Source organism: Alternaria postmessia, assembly GCF_024291825.1.
Source record: "Alternaria postmessia strain BMP 2775 chromosome Unknown scaffold_1, whole genome shotgun sequence".
In the NCBI taxonomy this organism is placed as follows: Eukaryota; Fungi; Ascomycota; class Dothideomycetes; order Pleosporales; family Pleosporaceae; genus Alternaria; species Alternaria postmessia.
In genome coordinates, this window is record NW_026260074.1 from 747,451 (window position 1) to 762,891 (window position 15,441).

At 51.0% G+C, this 15,441-nt stretch overlaps 5 protein-coding genes across 5 annotated transcripts; 3 read left to right on the top strand and 2 right to left on the bottom strand.

Moving 5' to 3' along the window:
• Positions 1–701: 701 nt before the first annotated feature.
• Positions 702–2,312, top strand: J4E82_000266 (uncharacterized protein; the record flags this gene model as incomplete). The annotated part of the gene is made up of 1 exon (XM_051726588.1): positions 702–2,312. One exon carries the CDS (start codon positions 702–704, stop codon positions 2,310–2,312), a length of 1,611 nt encoding a protein of 536 aa, XP_051593770.1.
• Positions 2,313–3,426: 1,114 nt separating this feature from the next.
• On the bottom strand, positions 3,427–4,316 carry J4E82_000267 (uncharacterized protein; the record flags this gene model as incomplete). The annotated part of the gene is made up of 2 exons (XM_051726589.1): positions 3,427–4,091; positions 4,139–4,316. The coding sequence occupies 2 exons, from the start codon at positions 4,314–4,316 to the stop codon at positions 3,427–3,429; spliced, it is 843 nt and encodes a 280-aa protein (XP_051593771.1).
• Positions 4,317–4,500: 184 nt separating this feature from the next.
• J4E82_000268 (uncharacterized protein) lies at positions 4,501–7,329 on the top strand (the record flags this gene model as incomplete). Its single annotated transcript, XM_051726590.1, has 2 exons — positions 4,501–4,621; positions 4,679–7,329. The coding sequence occupies 2 exons, from the start codon at positions 4,501–4,503 to the stop codon at positions 7,327–7,329; spliced, it is 2,772 nt and encodes a 923-aa protein (XP_051593772.1).
• A 1,937-nt stretch (positions 7,330–9,266) lies between these two features.
• Positions 9,267–10,336, top strand: J4E82_000269 (uncharacterized protein; the record flags this gene model as incomplete). The annotated part of the gene is made up of 3 exons (XM_051726591.1): positions 9,267–9,333; positions 9,390–9,508; positions 9,569–10,336. The coding sequence occupies 3 exons, from the start codon at positions 9,267–9,269 to the stop codon at positions 10,334–10,336; spliced, it is 954 nt and encodes a 317-aa protein (XP_051593773.1).
• A 981-nt stretch (positions 10,337–11,317) lies between these two features.
• Positions 11,318–15,114, bottom strand: STU1 (suppressor of tub2 mutation; the record flags this gene model as incomplete). Its single annotated transcript, XM_051726592.1, has 4 exons — positions 11,318–13,451; positions 13,506–14,423; positions 14,477–14,595; positions 14,659–15,114. The coding sequence occupies 4 exons, from the start codon at positions 15,112–15,114 to the stop codon at positions 11,318–11,320; spliced, it is 3,627 nt and encodes a 1,208-aa protein (XP_051593774.1).
• Positions 15,115–15,441: the final 327 nt, after the last annotated feature.

Below are 15,441 nucleotides of genomic sequence, written 5' to 3' on the forward strand. Positions count from 1 at the left end.
CACATTTGAGACGTGACTCAATGTTGAACGGTGACTGTTTCTCTGGAATGGCTCGGCGCATACATCCATACTGGGCTTGTAGGGCGTAGTGTAGCGTCGGGGACGAGCGATTGACCAATCGGGGCTGCTGGCGGATAGAAGCGGATGTTTTTGTGGGTCTGACGTGGTCAACCTTAGAAGCACAGCATCAAGATTGCTGGGTTGCACCTTTACCAAAAACGCGTCATTCAACATACCTGGGTTTCAAACTTCAATTGTTTATTCCATGCTTCTGTGTTCCAATCGAAAGGTCCCAGAGATTAGAGAGCTTGTCGCGAAATATAAGCAGTATTCTAAGTCTTAGGTACACTACACTGGAAGTCCTAAATACTTGCTTCGAGGTACACCGTCTTTTGTTTTGGTGCTATCTCAACATAGAAAAGTACGATTGTGTCTATAACGACTGGTATATGTAGAGTTCAGGAAGTATTAGGTTCTCGTGCGTACTTAGGTAGCGAAAGTGATAGTGATCAACCCGCTCTTATTCCCGCCCTACAACCGTTGATGAATAGCAAGATGGGGACCGCGCATATCGGCTGCACATCGGTCCTCACCACATTCCATTCCGCTTAGTCCCAACCTGCGCAAAGATATAAACCCAGCTAGACTTGGGGGAACAGTCACATCGCCCTACACCGCTTCACACCTGAACAACGACGATAATGGCCAAACTCACATCATCCCCGAACATCGACGTCTTGGTGATTGGTGGTGGCAATGCAGGTTTCTCTGCCGCCACTGCCGCTGCAGAGTCAGGAGCCCGTCGAGTTGTCCTCATCGAAAAGGCTCCTGAAGAATGGGCAGGAGGCAACAGCTACTTCACGGCGGGCGCGTTCCGGACTGTGCACGACGGTACAAGCGACCTCCTGCCCATCGTCAACAACGTAGATGCAGAAACAGAAAAACTCATCGATATGGAGCCTTATACAAAAGAAGACTTTCAGAAAGATATGGAGCGTGTGTGTTTAGGGCGTTCAGATCCAGAGTTGAGTAAGGTGCTGATCGAAGAGTCTAACGAAGCTGTAAAGTGGCTTGCGAAGAATGGGATCAGATACCAACTATCGTTCAATCGTCAGGCTTACAAGGTCGATGGGAGGTACAAGTTTTGGGGTGGCATGGCACTTATGACTCAGGATGGAGGAAAGGGTCTAATTGCGGACCATCAGGCTTCAGCTCGAAGATACGGGGTTGAAGTCTATTATTCTACGCCTGCCAAAAGCATCGTCACTTCATCAACTGGTGCTGTTACGGGTGTGATAGTAGAACATCTGGGCGGAGACACACTTGTCAGTGCGAAGGCTGTTGTTCTCGCTGCAGGAGGCTTCGAAGCAAACCCACGTATGCGTTCACAATATCTCGGGCCAAATTGGGATCTTGCACGCGTTCGTGGTACCCCGTTCAACACTGGCGAGGCTCTTGAATTTGCTATCCGGGACGTCAATGCCAGGCAAGCGGGTAATTGGTCTGGATGCCATTCTACTTGTTGGGACGCCAATGCTCCCGCCAACAGTGGCGACCGTGAAGTGTCGAACGAGTTCACAAAATCCGGCTACCCTCTCGGTCTAATGGTCAACACGAACGGAGTGCGCTTTGTCGATGAAGGTGTCGACATGCGTAATTACACGTATGCCAAATTTGGACGCGCTATACATGAGCAGCCAGCCAGTGTGGCATACCAAGTCTGGGATCAGCGCACGATCCCGTGGTTACGCGATGAAGAGTACAGGGATGAACGAGTGCAAAAGGTTTGGGGTGCCACACTCGAAGAACTGGCAAAGAATCTAGCTAAAGACTCGGGGTTGAACGCTCCAGATCAGTTCGTTGAGACAGTGAAGCAATACAACGAAGCTGTGTATGCATCGCAGATCGAAAATCCTGACAGGAAATGGGATCCAGCGATAAAGGACGGTCTCACTACGCAGTCATCCGAAAAGAAGCTGGTACTAGCGAAGTCGAACTGGGCATTACCACTCGATCAAGGCCCATTCATGGCAGTCAAAGTATGCTGTGGTGTCACCTTTACCTTTGGTGGACTGGCTGTGAACCCGAAGACCACTGCCGTCGTTTCAAACTCTGATAGGGAGGTTGCAGGGTTGTTTTGTGTTGGTGAGATGCTTGGCGGGTTGTTCTATGGCAACTACCCTGGAGGCAGTGGATTGACCTCTGGAGCAGTTTTTGGAAGAAGGGCAGGGACTGCAGCTGCGAAAGTAGCTGCTACTGGATATGCTCCAACGGTTTTGTCGCCGCGGCCAGGGATTCTTTCACTCTTGTAATGAATATGGATTTGGACCATCATGATTGGGGACATCGAACATCATTGAACAATACACAATTATACTGGCTACATAGTTCTCAAGATCTCAAGGAACTATGTCTATCTAGTAGATGGACAGATGCGCCCGTCTCTTTGAATTTGTACCAGCTAGCCACTTGTGAAGAAAAGTGAACAGCTCATGCTCCTGAAGACACTAATTTTGCCGTGTTGAGTGTGCAAACTAGCAGATACGAGCTTCTCCGCATGCTTGCTAGGGCATACCCCCAATAAATCATCTTCTTCCGTTTGCTCGAAAATAGCAAAACCAGGATGACCGCGTCCGTAGCTCGTTTCTTTTGGGCTCTTCGAGAGTCTACCATCCATATCTTGAAGATTTACCAGTGCTTTAAGACCGGTATAGTTCAAGAACAGTCCGCCTGGGTGGCAGGTATTGGTGATAGCGACACGCTTCAGATGTTATGGAGAGAAGCACTCAAACAAATCACGCGGAAGGCGCCAGTTGGTATCGCGATTATCCTCTCGCGGGAGATCGCCCAATACGACGCTCTGTTACTAAGCAACAGACTCCCAAAACTCTCCAACCAGACATGAGATTCCGCAAATGGCTCCGTGATCTTGGGGAAAGTCCATTCGTTCTCCATCTGAACACACTGCCAAGAATATTCGTCTTCATCGAGCGCTGGATATCCGCATCTTTGGTGTTCCAGCCCTCCTTGGAAGAAAGTCTCAAGTGAGGCGCGGTCCAAGTCCGATAATTCCCATTCGAACCAGGTACCATCAAGGCACTTTGGTTGAACAGGATAAACCTGAGAGTGCTTTGTCTAATCGAATTTGTGCAGCAAATGCACAAAATACTGTGTTACTGTATTCTTCCTGTCGAGCTCGTCCCGACCAGGACCCTAGCTACCATACGTTCCAAGGGCAACGAGACCTAGATCAGCGACGCGGGACAAGCCGGCAACCGAGTACCGTACGGACGGAGGTCTCCAAAAGATTCTCCGGTCGCTCTGTGAGAGGTTTCTCTTCCCCCCATATGTAGTGGAAGACTTGGTCGAGCATTCTTGTCGTAGTTCATCCATGGCTGGCTGTGGTCGAGTCGGGGTTTCCGTTGATTACCTTTTCCTAGTTCTCTTAGGCGCAGGTTTTGGTTTGGCGCGATTCGTTCGGCGAGTGGTAGGCGCACTGTCTTCTTCAGACTCGGCACTAGATTCTTCTTCGTCCTCGTCCTCGTCCTCGTCCTCTTCTTCTGCGGACTCGGACACGGTGCTCTGAGCCTTACTGTTCTTCGCAGCGTTAGCTCCAGCCTTGGTTCCCTTAGCACTCTTTGCCGCCCTGCCTGCCCTTGTGCCTTTTACGTTCTTGGGTACGGGCGTGGCTTCAGCTACGCTCTCAGCCTTTTGCGAGCGTACGCTATCGGGCAGGTCTTTGAGTAGACCGATGCCTGGCGCATAGAGGTCCCTGTATTCTTGGGTAGGTATCGGTGACGAGGCCGTGACAGAGGACTCGCGATGGAAACGCTGCTGCCACATCAACTCGCCGTATTCGTCTTCTGGCAATTCGAATTCGGGCATGTTGCTCGCGTCTTCGGGGTCGAGGGGATCAGGGTCTTCGGAGAAAGCGAACTCGTTTTCGCGTGTATCGAGGGCGTCCAAGTCGTATAGTTGCGATAGCTTCTTCCACACACCAGGAATGCGCGTATGAGGTGCGTCGTCGCTAGCAAAACCGTGCGAGCGCATGTCGGTGTGAATGGAGATCATGCGGAAGTGCTTGTGCATGCCTGTGACGTCAATGGGTGATTGGTGAATAGCGTGTGTTGGGCTGTACCTGTTGGCTTCCACTTCATCATGCTCTTCAGCAGCTGTGTCTCCTGCTCATCGGCCCAAGGATCGCTAAGCAGCTCATCTTGCGACTGCACAACGCCAGAGTCTTGCGGTGTTCTGGGCTGTGTGTCGCGCAGCGGTGTTGAAGCTGCACTCGCTTTTGCTTTCTTCCGGGGCGGCATTTTGGGAGAATGTTGATGGTTGGTGCGGGAGAAAAAAGGGATTTAGAGGTAGAGAAACGCGAAGTCGCGAAAGTTGCGGATACAGTGACGGAAGGTGCAAGCTGCAAGGGTCGCGCGTAGGGCTGAATCGCCAAAACTATGGCGCGTCATACCCCTCACTGTCCACTACTCAACATCCACTGCCATGGATGCGCGCGATTCGATTCACAATGTCTTCAGTACCGATCGCTTATGGCAGCAGCCCTCCTTTTTTGACGATGCCGATTCGCACGAATCGTCACTCTTTGCTCCCTTAGAGCTAGACAGTGGGTCGTCGCGTCTTTTCAACATGAACATGTGAACGCGTCGCTGACCAGCCACAGTCTCCTCAATCAGATTCGACCATCCGTATGCACCAAAACATGACCTCGAACGCGAACTTCGACTGCCCGATCTCGACACGTTCGAGTTCGGACCTCTGCCAGAGCTCGATAGTTTTGACGACTCCAGCATTTCCATCGATACACCACCGTTAGAGCCCGAGGAAGACGTCTGGAAAATCGCACTTGACCTGGGGCCTGCGAACAAAGATGTTTTGTTCTACACGTGGGAGTCTTTTGAGAAGAAAAGTCATGTCCAAAGCCGAACACCATACATGACCGAGCAGGGGCCTGAGGCTTTTGATGCAACGTTAATACGCGACGAGGGTAAAACCAGTGCTGGACGCGTACTCAAGGGGGATGTACTCTTACAGTCACTCTGGAATCTCGGTCTGGGCCGCTCATCCATTCTATTCCAGTTCAACGCAAAGCTGAAGACATTCCAACCCGCCATACTGCATGGACGAGCCTCGGGACTGAGTCTGCAAGCAGCTCAGAGCTTGATCACCCACTTTACACATACCGGCAACACGTTCCTCTATCTGCGGTCTTTCGCAGAACGGACCTTTGCCTCAGCCACGTCTATTCCTGCAAAGGTTGCTCTTGCCACTTCAGTCTCGAGCATCCTAGCAAGTCTAGAAGACACCCTAGGAAAGCAGTTTACCAAGATCCGCTCACTCATGCAGCTTCAGCACCAGTTTGCTAGACCTCGCAACGTTCTCATACACGTCGCTCGCATGGTAGACGCGGTCAAACATGCCAAAACCAACGAGCAACTGTCATCCATACTACACCACCGTCTACTTGAGCTGGAAGAAGGAGACGAACAGCTTCGTCAGCTATCGTGTCAGGTGCTTAGCCAGGTAGCTAGACCAAGCTTGGAGCTTCTCAGTGAATGGATGGGCATAAGGAAAGAGCAAGCGTCTGTACCTATCTGGCAGCGCGGCAGCTTTGTAACTGTTGAAGACACGTCTGTTGATGCTCTCACACTTGACTACACTTACAGATCTGAGATGATGCCAAGATTCATTTCTCCAGAAGACGGCAACACAATATTTGAGACAGGCCATAGTCTTCGTTTCTTGAAGTCACAACATCCAGATCATCCACTGGCTCGCCTGGATGGGCTGGCAGTTCAGCCTCCGGACATGGAGTGGGGCTTTCAATGGCAAGACATTGAGATACTGGCATCCAAAGCAAAAGCATACGAAGAGAGGCTCAGACAAGCACTTCTCGCTTTTAGTACAGGTTCGACTGATATGGCACCTTCTCTCTTGACACCATCTGCACTAGAATCTGCGACAGAAGCTCCAAACAACTCCCAGTCCCTGGATCGATACTTCGAGGAATCTATTCAACGTATGGATGAAGCTCCCAAGTGGTCCTCTCAAGCGCTACCAGATGAGCTGCAACTTCTTATGGAGAGGACACTTCAGAATGCAGACGAAGATGGCGGAGTTGCCACCAACACCTTCTCGCCGCCCATGTCTCTGGCGTCTACTCTATCATTTCGTCCACTCATCACAGCGCAAGCAAAACTCGTTAACGCAGCCACTATCCGGTTGTTCTTCCGTTCACATCAGCTGCGGCTTCACTTATCTCTTCAACGACAGTATCACCTTCTTGGCGATGGTGTATTCTCGTCTCTACTGGCAACTGCCTTGTTCGACCCTGACCGTGAGAGTGCCGAACGCCACAAAGGCAGGATGCGTAGCGGAGTACACATGGGATTACAACTAGGTTCACGAACGTCGTGGCCACCAGCGAGCTCAGAGCTCCGATTAGCATTACGAGGCGTCCTCAGTGAAAGTTACTATTCTTCCACGCTCTATCAGTCAACGCTAAGCGCTGAAGCGATCGTCGCACCTACGACGCTTCTCAATAACAGGGACAACGATGAGCTTCCTGGGCAGCTCAACTTTGCCATCCGCAACCTCACTGAAGCCGAACAAGAGAAAGTCATGGACCCTGACGCGTTACACGCGCTTGACTTTTTACGTTTGCAATACGTAGCACCAGCTCCTCTGAACTTGGTGATCACAAGTACTTCTCTGGAAAAGTACGACTACATCTTCAAATTCTTGTTGCGACTTCTGCGCATGCTCTTTGTCGTCTCACATTTGCCACGCAGGTATGCAGACAGCAACGCTCGTCAATTCAGGACCGAGGCATATCATTTTGTTATAACGCTCACAAACTACGTCTTCCAGACAGGTATCACAGAGCCGTGGGACGACTTTGACAATTTTGTTCGAACAGTGGAGACCCGATTACACGAGGAAGACCTCGCGGGGGAACTAGGGGTTCGTGTCACGGAAGGCGTCGCTTCTCTGCGCGATACCCATGACAAATGCCTAGACAGTATACTGTTTGCGCTGTTGCTCCGCAGACGACAACGCAAGATCATGGCTCTCGTGGAAGAGATTTTTGACCACATACTCCTCTTCGCCAAGATGCAGAATTCAAATACGCAACAGGGTGGCGAAAGCGTCGAAGCTCTTTACGCGAAGCTTAGGGGAAAGATAAGAGTATTTTTGAGTGTGTGCCGGGGCTTAACAGGCAAGCAAGGTTACGGGAAAGGAAGAGGCACCGTTGAAGAGAACTCCATGGAGCGGTTAGTAGTCGCAATGGAGATGAATGGTTATTTTGCTTGATTGCAGAAGGCTTACAACCAGTAATCGTCTTTATGCGAGGAGTCTATCATCAATCCGCAAGATTATTCCGTTTGGTTTATTCCGTCTCATACGGCAAGGCAACAGCCCCACTTTTCACACGCGTGTATATTCCGCTGCTTACACCTGTCACTAAAACAACAACCATACACTCGTAATACAGCAAGACATAAGAGGCAGCATTCGCCATGTTCTCAGGTATAATCACATTAGTGCTTTACTTGTTTCCGAAACCTGTTCCGGAATGGCCAACCAACGTACGCACGCTCTAGACAATCTCCGCACATGCCTCACAGCGCTGGTTATCCTCCACCATTCTTCGACCCCCTATGGCGGCGCAGGTCCATGGCCATATACCTCGCCTCTATATATGCCGAACAGCTCTCCCATTCTCCTCACTTTCAACGTCATCAACCAGACTTTCTTCATGGCCACTTTCTTTCTCATCTCAGCGTACTTCTCATCAATCGCAGCGAGAAAGAAGACTAGGCATCAGTTTCTTAAAGAAAAGTGGAAGAGACTAGGTGTTCCGACGCTGATGTTTAGTCTGATCGTGAAGGGGGCTGCTAGAGGGATTCTAGCGTGGAGGTTGAAAGATGAGGACTGGGTCAACATTGGTAGAGAGGTCTTGGAGGGCTTGAAGATTGTTCGGGGTGTTTCGGGGCCGGTGTGGTACTGTGCGTTACTCCTTATCTTTGATGGGTTGTATGCTGGACTACTACCGAGCCATTTTGCAGATAAGTCGCCAAGTCAGAAAGCGATCTTTAAAGCACCGTCCGACGTTGTCAACATCAACGCAGCCTCACCTACGACAAACACTACCAACTCAACCAAGGAACCACACACCTTTCGTACGACCCACGTGCTAGCTGCAGTCACCTTGACATCAATATCCTCCTTCGTCATTCGACTCTACTATCCCGTAGGTCGACCCCTTTGGCCAATATCCCTCCAGCTGGCTTATGCATCACAATACGTACTCTACTACACTACTGGGATCTACATACATCGCTCTGGACGTTCACTCCAAGGGTTCATCTCTCCATCTACCTTAAGGGTAATTGGTACAAGCACCGCCCTCATAACCTCTATTGGTCTCTTCCACATCCAATACCTGACTCGTACCGGCATGTCATCCTCTCAAATCATGCCCCTGGTTTTCGGTGGCCCAAATATGCTCGCCCTACTTTATGCGTTGTTTAACGAATTCGCTGGCTTTTTCATCGCTTCATTGATCTTGAAGGCCTTTTATAACGCACGCATGTCTTTCTTAGGGAAACGCTGGAGTGTAGGGAAGGTGGACCTGAGTGTGTATAGTTACGCGGCTTTTATGGTTCATGGTCCTGTAGTCCTTGATTTACAATGTCTATTTGGGAAGAAAGGCTGGGAGGGTATGGGGGCGGTGGAAACGGCGTTCTCAGTGGGAATCTTGGGTGTGGCAGAGTCATGGGTGATTGGGACGATACTGAAGAAGGCTATCGAGTCGGTGAGGTGGAAGGGATATCTGTGATGCAGATGAAGGCAGACGAGAGAAACAAGAGGGACCTACAATGCGACTTGGGAAGTAGCTTTCAGCCTAAGCAACGGTTTTCAGCATCAAATAGTGGACGAGACTGGTGTTTGTATAATGAAGCTGTTTATTGCACTTTCTATATCGAAAAAAAAAGTGTGTGGCTGCCTTGTAGGCCCTCATATTGCCAGCGATGGAAGCAAGGGGCAAGCCTATCTGTATTACGCTGCTAATCTACGAATCAAGTTACAGACGAAGAACACAAAGCTCTTGCTGTGCCACCGAGTTAGCACGTAAGCTATGCACAAGCAATGGCAAGCGCTTGCAGTGTTTACATTAAGATAAATCCGTCTTTGCATGTCCAGATTCACCGTACGTAGGTGCTTGCCTGTCAGTTGTTTTTACCACGATGGATCAATCGGAGTGGGAAACCGAGATAGGAGGGACGTTTCTCCTCCACCGGACCGTGACTCAAGGTACGTAAGCTTACAAGCATAGTCTTAGACTCCAGACATTAAGCGCTAGCATGTAGTTATGCCTGTCGGTACCAAAGTTGTGTCGGCAGAGCCTTGCGGTGTTTCTGCCTGGACAAAGACAGCGAAAATCGCCGTCATACTTCCAAACCAAAGCTCAAAGAGTTACTTCCTTAAGGTGCGGCTTTGGTCGATGAATTATCATTGACACCTGCTGATGTGATATCGTGTCCAATAGTGCGCTGCTGGCCAGGGCGCCAAACCTCTCACCGAAGGCGAGTACCAATCTGCATGCGCCATTAACGAGATAGTACCAGGTCTTGTGCCTCAAGCGACAGGTTGGGGAGAGTATCGCGATGGCGATACACAGATTCATTTCTTTCTCGGAGACTACCACGATATGGATCTATCGGCGGCGCCAGAACCTGTAAGCTTCGTTGAGAGAATCGCCGAACTGCACGCCAAGGGGAAATCACCGACTGGTATGTTCGGATTCCCTGTCTCAACAGTGCTGGGCAAGTTCGAACGTACAACAACATGGGAAAAGAGCTGGGCAGTGTGCTTCGCAAATCAGCTCAAAGACGTTATCAAATATGATAACGAGGTAAATGGTCTATGGCCAGAGTACGACCTTGCATGCGCACAACTCATCGCCAAAGTTATTCCAAAACTCCTGGGTGCCCTACAATCGGATGGCAGAAGCATCGAGCCGGCACTGATTCACGGCGATCTGTGGGAACAGAATGTCGGGATTGATATGGAGACTGGCGATACGATTTTATTCGATCCAGGGTCCACATATGCCCATAACGAGATGGAGTTCGGCACCTGGAGGGCTTCTTGGGCTTACCATTTCAACTCCCCAGTATATATGCGACTTTATCAGCGGCATATCGAACCTTCCGAACCTGTAGAGGAGTGGGATGACCGGAACCGACTTTACAGCCTGCACCCATACTTGAATGACTCCGCGGGTCACCCAGGCAGTATTTCAAGAGCCACGTAAGTGTTCTTCCCAAAATGGCCCTCCATTTCATCTAACGGCATGTAGAGCCTATAACGATATGCTATATCTGTGTGAGAAGTACGCACCGTTGGAAAGCTTAGAGAGGTGCCGTCCTGAGAACGATGTCAGTGTCACCGGGACTTATGTGCAGCATGAGACCCACATGATGAAAGATGCCCATCTCAACCAGACAACAATGTCGAGTGCTTCTCAGTCTATTCACACCTGAGTTCAGAAATGAAGCGATTCCGAATCTGCAACGTCTGGCCGCCACAGTGGATCATCATAACGATAAGAATTCCGATGATGTTTTCAGGGTGAGAGTAAATACAACGCCAAAGTGTTTTATATGCGTGATACCAAAGTCTGAAAATGGGAAGAGTTGTGACGTGTCACAGAGCTCAAAAACGCGTTGGAAGCGCGCGCGGGTGCGCTAGCCAGCCCCCCACCCATGCGCCTTGCGGGACAGATGTAGAGCAGCCTGTGCCGACACGAATATCACTTTCCACTGTTTAAAGAGAAAAAAAAGATCATGCGTGTTCTCATAGAGTATTTCATAAAATCCTGTATCTTACTATTGAAATTTCTGTCAAGATGCTTACACTACCTTGGCGCTGCACCAGGTAGGAGAGTTAGTGCTCAAAAATCACACGATCGGTTCTTGAGACCGTCGAGACAGAGGATATATCTTCAAGAAGAAATAATCATAGAATTACATGTTCAACTACTATTCCCTAGAACCCTAGTGTCACAGAAAGTAAGGCTAAGAAAGTGAGACAATCGAGAAAGTGACTACCGGAGCGATCCCGCTTTTCTCAAAACGCCCAATAAACCACCCTGAAGATGACTAAACGTCAGACCAAGTGACAAAGGAGAACGTGAATCCCTAACTACCAGTTCCAATGTGACATCCCAGTCCTCTGTCGAAGCCATGCACATTTATCAATCCAAGCCTTTCGGTCGCAACGGAAGGACAGCCATCTAGGCCTTGCCCTTCTTCGCAAGGTAGTATGTCAACAAGTTCAAGTGTTGTTCTCTCGCACCAGCAACGGCTTTCCAGAAACCTCCGTCTTCCTTCGCGCCGTCTGATCCGTTTATGCGCTCGTGCAGTGCGACACAAAACTCAATGTCTGCTTTACGCACATCGGCGTCCTGGTCATCCATACAGCGTACGGCTAATCTGCCTAGACGCGCAGTCTGCTCAGGTGATAGTGCAATGTTCTTAGCGCCGCTCATCTCGACGAGGGATGCAAGTGTGCTCAACGCCATGGTCGTAGAGCGGGTCGACACTTGGCCAGGCTGAGAAGAGATCGAAGACTTGGAGTTCGGCGAAGACGTTGGGGTCGATGCAGGTGTGTCCTCAATCATTGCGAGGACAGTATTAAGGCAATCCAGAGTCTGGCCGTACTTGACGATCTCGTCTGCAGTTGCCTCAAGGTCAATGGCGATATGCGATGTGTTTTCGTACTGCGCCTTTGTCTGCAGGATGGTACGAAGTACTCGAGAGTAGTATCTTGCAGTTTCTTTGCGATAAAGAGAAAGCAACGCGCGAATCGTTGCTAGAGCCTGTACCTTGAGGTTGACAGCCTTCATCTGGGGTGCCTTCAATTCGTGAACTGGGGCCTCGAGGAAATCGAGGCATGCCAGTAAAAGTCTGCCAAAGTTCTCGTCATTCGGCCCCCAGATTTCTTGGTTTGACTTGACCATGTCCTGCATGCGTCGGAACATGTGAGCCTCAACCGTGCGTCCCTCAATCTTCTTAATGCCACTTGCAAGTAGCTGTCGGTTCTTAAGCACTTCAGCGTTGTTCGTGTCGTAGCTCTCTGTGTGCAAGACGCTTCCTGTACTATTCGTTTTGTGGTGACCGCGTGGGCGCTCTTCGTTCCCATTACCCATCATGATATCACTTGACATGCTTCCGGTGCTTTGGCGGCGCTCGTTGGCCTTCTCGTTGATGGGAAGCTCTTCAAGGACCTGCTTCTCTGGCCCATTCTCAATAGTTGTGTGTTCCTCGCCAACGAAGGGATCCTCAAACACTTGAACTTCATCTCCGACATCGGTACCACGAGTGCTTGGTCGATCTGGAGACCTTATACGTGGGCTACGCGTTGAAGAGCGCAAGCTAGCGCTCTCCAAGTGACCCATAGATTTCGGACTCCTTAGCGCTGCTGCACGAGGGCTGGGTATCGGCAATCGACCGATTGACTTTCTCGGCTTCGGAGGCGTGTCGTGTGTAGATTGTGTTGTTGGTCGCGCAAGATTAGGAATGACCATAGTAAAGTTGTCCTCGTCTCCTACATCCACAGCTTCATCGTCTACGGATACGCTTCCACCCAGACCGTTTCTTGCTCGGAATGGGATGGTACCACCATCATGGTGGCTTTGCGATCGGACCCAAGGCTTTACCATTGTCAAATCTTCTTCTTTGGCCGGGCTTACAGCAGGGCTCTCGCGACGAGAGCTCATGCTGGGGGATTTGCCATGGGCAATGGGTTGACCAATTCTTGACTTCGGACGCGCCGGGCTGACATTTGGGCTGTTCTGCGTTTGCGCTCGTGGTCTTGCATTATTCTTTGGCACAGCAGGCTTCTTAGCCGTTGGTGCAGCAGGCGTCTTTTCCGGGGTCATAGAGGGCGTTACTTTTCCAGGCCGTCTAACAGCGTAGGGATCGGCTGTCGCTGGTCTATTCAATTCTGGTCGTCGGACAGGACGACGAACGGTGCCCGACATCAATGACCCGGTGCCCGTAGAGTTCTTGAGTGCTGATTTCGTTGACTCTCCAGACATTGCCGAGGGTGGTCGCGCCGGACCTGAGGAAGCCGTGGAAAGGTTCGATGTTGTTCTCGCACCTAACGACTTGGCTGATTGTGATGTTGGCACTGGTGAGTAACTGGCAGCAGCAGAGTTGGGACGCTCAGGGACACCTTTCGCAGCCGCTAGTTTGGCTCTCCTCTGTTCAGCAATCTTCTCCTTCAAGGCGTTACGCGAAGCACCGGGACCTATTGATTTCGAAAACGAAGCTGTGCTGGTTGACGACGAGACGGCGCCGCCATTCGGGTTGTTCGGATCTCTCTCGAGTGCGGTTTTCTCTCGTTTGTCAAGCGTATCGAACATCCTAGGAATTGTGTTAGTGGCTTCTGTATCAATGCTTCTCTATGGTCAAGCTCACTTCTCGGCCCTTTGAGGCCATACCAAAGCGTAGGTCCAATAGGCGCTTCGGTATGCCTCGCGCACCTTGGGGTTAGCGTCAGTGACGCCTCTGCGGATCAAAGTATCCAATGTCTCCAAGCCTCCTGAGTGTTCAATGTGCGAAGTGTGTCGCTTGATCAAAGTCTTCGCCCAAGTTGCCGAGTGGGTTCGTGGTTGTACGTTCTTGTCTTGTGAGGCCATGGCTACATGCTGCAATACGCGACTGTTGTACGATACGCTCTGGAATATGGTATCTACGGTGACGGCTCCGTTTTGCGCTGCAATGTTCTTCGTGGCACCGCACATCTTGACGAATGATTGCAGGAGGATTTCAACCCAGGGATCGATGGCAGAACCGAGTGTTTTCGCGAGCTCCTGAACCAGCAGGCAGCCGTTGGTGGACATGGTCGTTCGGAGGGAGTTGGCAACCTTAAGGATACCGTCTAGAAGCGACTTGATGCCTGCGATGAAAGTAGCGTGGAACTCATGAGGTGCGTTGCCCTTCAAAATGCGCCTCAACTTGGTGCAGTTCTTGTCTCTGGCGAGCCAATTTCCCTCACTCTCTTTTCCTTCGTAGCAAGGCGCCATGTCGCGGAAAACATCGTCCAGCTCGCGCTGTGTGTAGATGTGTATGGGGTCCATGACTACAACTTCAACTGGAGGAGGCTGCTCGCCCGCAAAGCTATCTGTAAAACCAGCATCAGGTTGTATTGTCTCGGCGCGTTTAGTTGGGATAGGCCTGGAGATGGGAACGGGCGGTTGCGCGGGCGCGACATCTGTACCTTTAGACATGGCGTCGTCGTCGAGGTGGGTTGTGATGTAGCTAGCAATGGCTTTCCGGACGTTTAGGGCGATAAGTTGCTTCTTGAGGTTCGCTTTCGCGTGTTCTGGTGCGTGTCTATTGTGATGTCAGTCGCTACCATGGCGCAGCATGCCAGTCAATTGACATACCCAAAGAGATCCACCACCGCCTTCTTCGCGGTGTCGCGCACGCCGGCGTCCGCGTCTTCGAGGTTTGCCACGAATTGGTTGGAGTAGCTCTTGAAAGGGAGGCCTTCGGTCTTGTTCATCTGTTATTACCAAAGCGTTAGAACATTTTCTCTCCTTCCCGATGCGCCACGGGGGGTACGGACCTTGACCACCCACAGCATGGCAGATTCTTTGGCGCGAGGATTGGTGCTCTTTGCAGCATCGTGCATCAGCTCATCGATTTCTGTAGGGCATAGATAGTGCAGATCAGCCAGAATCTGTGAGGCGGCACTGCGATGGCTTTCGCGCGCATCGCCCAACTTGTCGGCGAGAATGGAACATAGTATCGGGGACTGTGACGTAAGAATCGACGTTTCTTTCTGGAGTTGCAGACGCTTGATAAAGTGGCTCAGTGTCGAGAAGCCCGTGGACACGAGGGCGGCCGAGGTGGCGGCAGTACAGGCGATGCGGATGCATTCGAAGATGGGAGCCTGACAGCTTTCAGGGACCCGGTTGTGCTTGATGCTCGATTTCAGCGTGCTGAATAGGGCAAGTCGAGACTGGACATCGGTCGACGGTTTCTGGAGTGCCTTGAGCAGATCCGACGTCTCTTTCTCCATCTTGGGCGCAAATTGGCCCTGTTTTCAAAAAGATTCTGCGATGTTGGAAGCGGGGTTTGTTGTGGCCTGCAATGTTTATGGGACGCAACTGCCCTGGGTTCACGCTAGGTCGCCGAGCAACCGTCCGTGCGCTTACACCTCGCCGCACTGCCGCTTACCCCAGGCGCGCTGAACGATCCACCCTCCTACGAAGCTTCTAGAGACGATGCGAACAGCTGGTCATGACGTGGGGCTGCTTTCGAGTCTGCTTTACTCTTCACGTCGAATTGCAGAGGACATGACCTGACTGAGACTTCCTCCCTTGCCACGTCAGTGACCAAGACAGCA